This window comes from Megalops cyprinoides, chromosome 9, assembly GCF_013368585.1.
Source record: "Megalops cyprinoides isolate fMegCyp1 chromosome 9, fMegCyp1.pri, whole genome shotgun sequence".
NCBI classification, from domain to species: Eukaryota; Metazoa; Chordata; class Actinopteri; order Elopiformes; family Megalopidae; genus Megalops; species Megalops cyprinoides.
The window spans coordinates 21,267,687-21,273,662 of record NC_050591.1 but is presented as its reverse complement, the minus strand read 5'-3'; the positions used below and the strand labels follow the sequence as shown (position 1 = coordinate 21,273,662).

Genomic DNA, 5,976 nt, shown 5'->3' with positions numbered 1-5,976 from the left:
GGTCAATGGTCTGTCACTGTTCTTCTTTCAATGACGGCTCACTGGTGCAACAGTACACCCTGGTGGTAAAACTGTATTAATGCATCTGTAGGCAAATCAGCCTGGTATTGTTGAATTTTTATTTCAAATCTCTGCATATAGCCTCAAATATACTCAGGCATGATGGTGAAAGTACAATAAAATAGTGCAGAAAGTTTAAATTAGCCCTAACTCCTACCTGTATGTTCTTTGAAGTGAAAGGGGTACTCAAAGTGCACACTAGCATTTAGTAATGATCATAATGTGCATCCCTGCCTCATTTTCTTATACTTTATTGGCTTATCATCTGTACTCTCACTGACAATTGAAAATCTTAGACTTGTGAATCACCTTGTTGGCCTTTGGGAGAGGAGGTATTTTTTAGAATTCTTCTCAGGTTGGAAGATGATAATGTAACACTTTGGAGCGAATATACAGAGGAGGACACCAAAACTGGAAGCTAAAATTGCAAATATTTCCACAGCTACAGTGAACTTTCCAGGTGAGCTGACATATGCCGGTACAAAAGTGATCCAGACTGCACAGAATATGAGCATGCTGAATGTGATGAATTTGGCCTCGTTGAAGTTATCGGGCAGTTTCCTGGCCAAGAAGGCGAGGAAAAAGCAGAAGCCGGCCAGGCAGCCGATATACCCCAGCACGCAGCCGAACAGAACCACCGACCCCAGATGGCACTCCAGGATGATTCTGTCCCTGTAGAGCCAGGTGTTCTTCACAGGGTAGGGCGGGGCCCTGGCGAGCCACACCGCGCATACGCCCGCCTGCAGGGCCGCGCAGACGAACACGCCCAGCCGCTGCTGGGTGGGACCGAACCAGCGCGCCACGTTGTTGCCAGGCAGCGTGGCCCGGAAGGCCATCAGCACCACGAGGGTCTTGCTAAGCAGGCAGGAGAGGCAGAGGGCGAAGCTGATGCCGAAGGAGGTGCGGCGCAGCCGGCAGCTCCAGTGCAAGGGCCGGCCCAGGAAGGTGAGTGCGCACAGGAAGCAGAAGGCCAGGGACAGCAGCAGCAGGAAGCTCAGCTCCGAGTTGTTGGCGCGCACGATCGGGGTGTGCCTGTACCTCAGGAAGATGCCTGCCACCGCTGCAGTGCTGACTGCACCTAGGATCGCCATGGCAGCCAGCACCATACCGAACGCCTCGGTGTAGGACAGGAACTCTATCTCCTTGATGATGCAGGTGTCCCGGTTTGCATTAGACCAGAAGTCCTCTGGGCAGGGAATGCACTCCGGCTGGTCTAAGGACAGAGAAGACAGTGTAGAAAAGGCAGATTGACAGATTGACCTCTTAAAAGGCACATTCTATAATTCTGTTGAATTAATATTAATGCAAAGTGATTGGTTAGATATACCATACAGTTTAAAATTAGTCCTGTATGAGCAATAACCAGTTCGTGCATGCTTGGTAAAACCAAATAAACAACATTATTTTCAATTAAGTCAACAATTATATTTTCAAATAGCTCTTGGGTTTTTGCAGAAACTAAAATTAATCATCCCGTCTACAGTGAGAGATGTTAAATAACCGTAAACTACTAATGATTTTTCAGTGAACTCTTGGTGCCCTTTAAGGCAGCAAAAGTAATTCACTGATATACGCTACAGTGCAGCATCCTTATTAAGAATAAACTCAGTGTTCATGTCTGAATATGAGAGTAACAGGAACAGATAGAGGATGATATGTACTAGTATTCTTAGAGGGGACATTTCTGTACCTGTACTCTCAGTGGGTATGTGCGTGACTGCATTTACCTGTGCTGTTGCTGATGGTGCCCTCAGCACAGGGAACACAGTCATAGCAGCACACAGGCTGTCCTGGGCGAGATGCCTTCCTGTAGCCCGTGGGGCAACTATCTGAGCACACCGACACAGGAACCTGCAATAAACCAGGATAGTTGGATCACTGGTCAAAAGTGTACTAACATGCAATGGACTGAGATTTGTACTGTTAAATCACATTGATACAGTGCACTCCTGCAGTTGGACCCTCATCCCCACTTTATACTCTTACCTTTCTGTGCCCCCCATGCCAAACAATGTCCTCCTGGCTAAACTCCAGCTGGTGAAGGGGTGGCAGGGAGGAATCAAAGCGGCCCACTGTCACATACTTCACTGACCCCACTCCATCCTTCTGCCAGTTGATTATGTCATAGGATCCAACCGGGTCACCATTCTCATCAAACTGAACCACGTCACCAAATGTATTGGTGTAGCTCACCTCCTTCAGGTACTGTACAATCTAGAGAAGTGACACAGAAGGTCTGCCACATCACAGCAAAAACCTGCCATCTCTGCCAGCTTATATATATCCAAAGTGTGTATACACACAATATCAGCATTTATTCCTATGCACAGTATGGCATTACCTGCCAGGGCTGCAGGCTGTGTATGTCTGCACAGCTCCTGTTGAGGTGGGTTCCGCTTCCGTTCTGACAGGTCAGCAGGTTATGCAGGGCATGGGCCACAGCATACACAGCCTTGTGCATGTTGTAGGTGACCCTGAGCTGCGACACGTCATTATAGATGCTGACAGTGTCCTGGATCACCTCTGCACCTGTGCAGCTCTTATTGTAAATGGTGAGTTCAGAGGTAGAGGCAGCCGGTGCCGTCGTGTTCAGGGAACACGTAAATTGCAATTCCCAAAATTCTCTGGCAAAGGGGTTGTGGGGCTCGGCCAGTGGTTTGAGGCTTTCGAGGAAGCGCTTCAGCTCTGGCATCTCCGCCCTGCGGATGGCAAAGCCGATGGTGCCGTCCAGGAAGGGGAGGTTCTCCTGGGTGGAAATAAGGGTGGAGGTGACCCAGGCTTCACTGGCCACCCACTGCTTCCCCGTCACGTTCTGACGAGCAATCTCCTGCATGACAGGTTGAATGTCCTCCTCAATAGCGAAGGCGACGATCACGCGGGCGGTGGAGGAGCGTATGGTTTCCACAATCTCCCGCAGCCTGGCACTGGAGGGCAGCTTGGGTATGATCACCCGAAAAGCCACGCACACCCCCAGTTTGATCACCTCAGCTGTGAACATGTCGATGCCCATGCGCCCGTAGTCATCGTCCGCCCCCACGGTGCCCACCCAGGTCCAGCCGAAGTGCCGCACCAGACGGGCCAGGGCGCCAGCCTGGTTCACGTCACTCGGGATTGTGCGGAAGAAATATGGGAACTTACGCTTGTCACTCAGACAGGCGCAGGAAGCAAAATAACTCACCTGCAGCAGGAAGGACAGAAAGCAAATGCACTTTTACAAATCATTTTTGTGGTCAGACATTTCGTAGGTCTCACAAGTATGACATGACAGGTATAAATTCAACAACATTCAACATGAACAAACCAAAAGGGAGAGAGAAACATAAACTGAAAACATATACAGGAAAAACATGGTCACAAAGACAGTCAAAGCAGTATAAAAACTCCTGGAATTATAAATAGAATAATACACCGCAAAAAAGTGCTGCACAGTTTTAGGAAAAAATTCACTCAGAGCTGGAGTGATCCCCAGCTATGCCTGTACTGAAGAAACTCAAGACATTTTAGAATCTTCAAAAAAATTATCTGAAAATTAATGAGGTTAATATTTGCTGGAATATTTGGAGTTTTTTTTTCTTTTAGCAGCTGTTATGCAAGTAAACAACAACTTTTTATGAAAAGACACAAAATCTTGAGACAGAAACATTTTTGTAGATTTTTACATCAATTTCATGTGAATGAAATCCATTAAAAATGAATATAAAGACTTCATGTTCATGACTGGCTTCATGACTTGTCTGAATGACTCATTTGATAATCTAAATAACTTGTTCAGCAAAAGAAAAAGAAAACAAATCTCATTAGCTGTGAATCACAGAGAGCCACAACACAGAGCCACAGGTACAGTCCAGATGTTGCAGTGGGCGCGCTTTTGTATTTTGTCTGTGCCTTGTATGGGTGGTTATTGCATGTTCTCACCAGAGGGACTCTGTAGAGATTGAGCAGGCGGGAGATGGCCATAGACAGCGTGGAGCCGGAGTCCCCGATGATGAGTGGGATGCTGGGAGATACGCACCCCTCTTGGCCTCTCTTCAGGGGCTGAGAGACGACTGACAGGGCCGTCCTCACTGACAGCTGCTCAATCCCACACGTGTCGTACAGCCTGTAGCCCAGTGTAATGTTTGGGAGGAGGGTGGGGTTCCTGTTAATCTCCTCAATGAAGAATATCATAGCCTGGGACCACCGGAACACACGGAGGTTAAACCTGGAAAGAATTTACTGTGCTTTACTTCCACATTTTAGAATAATAATAAAGACATAAAAACTATGAAACAAAACCAAAGGAATTACACAGTCACCAAAAAAATTGTGAAAGAAATCAAAACCATCTCATACTTTAGTAGCTTTTTTTTTGGAGAGACATTCATACATAGGCATCAACTTCTCTATTAATATTTGTCTAAGAAACAAATTTAAGCGAAGTCTTTAGGTCAAAATGTCTTTGAATGCATGTTCCCATTATCTTAATCAGCTCTGTCCAAACTTGACTGGCGCTGTATATCTAGAGTTTTTCCAGCAGTTCTGTCCCATGCACCTCTGGTCACCATTCAGCGCCCAGAGCACTATGCAGCTCTCCACGCTGCAGCACTCACACTGAAACAGCTCTGTGTAAGTGATCTCTCCCCAGTACCATCAGCGGAAGAGATTGTATTACCCTCTGCACTTCCTTGTCCCGGGCCTCTGCTCATATGTGTGCTGCTCCTCCACTCCTTTGGAGTGAATGGGGAACATCCCTGCCAAAACCACGTGGCCGTCCTTGTGGAACACGGCGGTGTCCAGGTCATCCCAGCGCTCGCAGCGCTCCGTCGCAGCGGTCGCTGCCAGGAGCGCGGCACACAAACCGAGCAGCAAGGCGACACCAGGAGGGAAATCCATCTAAACTGGCCCACCTCCCGACTCCAACTCCACATCACGGTCTCATCAGCGGGACTTTATAGGGACTGATTAATGAGAATTCTACCTTCAGGGAAATTAAAACATGAGGGTACACATTGCATACACACACCGCATTGCACATGCACACAGGCACACGTGTACGCACATGCGCACAGGAACACATACACACATACACACATACACACATTCACTTCATTGCAGTTGCACCTGGGCATAAGCACACTTGCACACACACACACACACACACACACACACACACACACACACACACACGCACACAAACATGTGCACATGTGCACAGACACACAGAGACCTTCACTGCCCAGTAAACAGATGGCAGAAAAAAGAACAGGTTGAGAAAAATTGTTGTGTGCAAAATGGAGGCAGAATGCATGGCAGTCTGACTGACTGTGCAGTTTGATCAAAGGATCGAGTTCAGAAGGACAAAACAAGTGTATTTTAATACAATCCAGACAGCACTTGGACTATTTTCGCTTACACATCATGCCATAATTCACATTAATTTTATGAACAGATCATCTAACCTTGAAATGACATTTTCATGTATAGACCTTAGCCTATCAATACTGAGTGGTAAAATGCACTCCTTGGAACTGATTTATTTTTATTCCATTAGAACATAAAGTGGAAAATTAATGACTCTTTTCCTTTTCTCCGCTCAAAAAATTCAAATTCCTGAATACATAAATGCCTCGAGTGCAAACGAATTCCTTGTAAACAATCAAAAACAGTCTATCATTGTGTCAAACATTATTTGTTTTCCATGTATTCACACTTTCACACGCTGAAAGTCTGCAGGTCATTTTTCAATAAAGGCAGTGTTGGCCAGACAGTCACATATCCAGTTTCTCATTTCCTGGCCTCTTTTGGGTTTGTTGGGCAGGCAAACAAATCGTTAAAAACATAGGGCCAGTGGACGTGAGGCTGCAGCGGCACCTTGCTTGGCGCTTTTACGAGTCCCTGCTATTTTCCAGCACATTCACAAGGCCCTGGGCTTTCTTC

General features: G+C 46.7%; 1 protein-coding gene across 1 annotated transcript; it reads right to left on the bottom strand.

Moving 5' to 3' along the window:
- Positions 1-365: 365 nt before the first annotated feature.
- Positions 366-4,860, bottom strand: LOC118783053 (extracellular calcium-sensing receptor). The gene is made up of 6 exons (XM_036536723.1): positions 4,712-4,860; positions 3,976-4,261; positions 2,402-3,238; positions 2,047-2,274; positions 1,788-1,911; positions 366-1,273 (listed from the first exon to the last, which is right to left on the bottom strand). The coding sequence occupies exons 1-6, from the start codon at positions 4,786-4,788 to the stop codon at positions 366-368; spliced, it is 2,460 nt and encodes an 819-aa protein (XP_036392616.1). The 5' UTR covers positions 4,789-4,860.
- Between the last annotated feature and the right edge of the window lie 1,116 nt (positions 4,861-5,976).

Bases quoted from the DNA above. Each gene is read 5' to 3' on its own strand.
- LOC118783053 (XM_036536723.1), bottom strand. From the start codon at position 4,788: ATGTTCCCCATTCACTCCAAAGGAGTGGAGGAGCAGCACACATATGAG. The intron at 4,262-4,711 runs GTAATACAATCT...AATTCTTTCCAG, and splicing joins GGGACAAGGAAGTGCAGAGG to GTTTAACCTCCGTGTGTTCC. The intron at 3,239-3,975 runs GTGAGAACATGC...TTCCTGCTGCAG, and splicing joins ATCTCTACAGAGTCCCTCTG to GTGAGTTATTTTGCTTCCTG.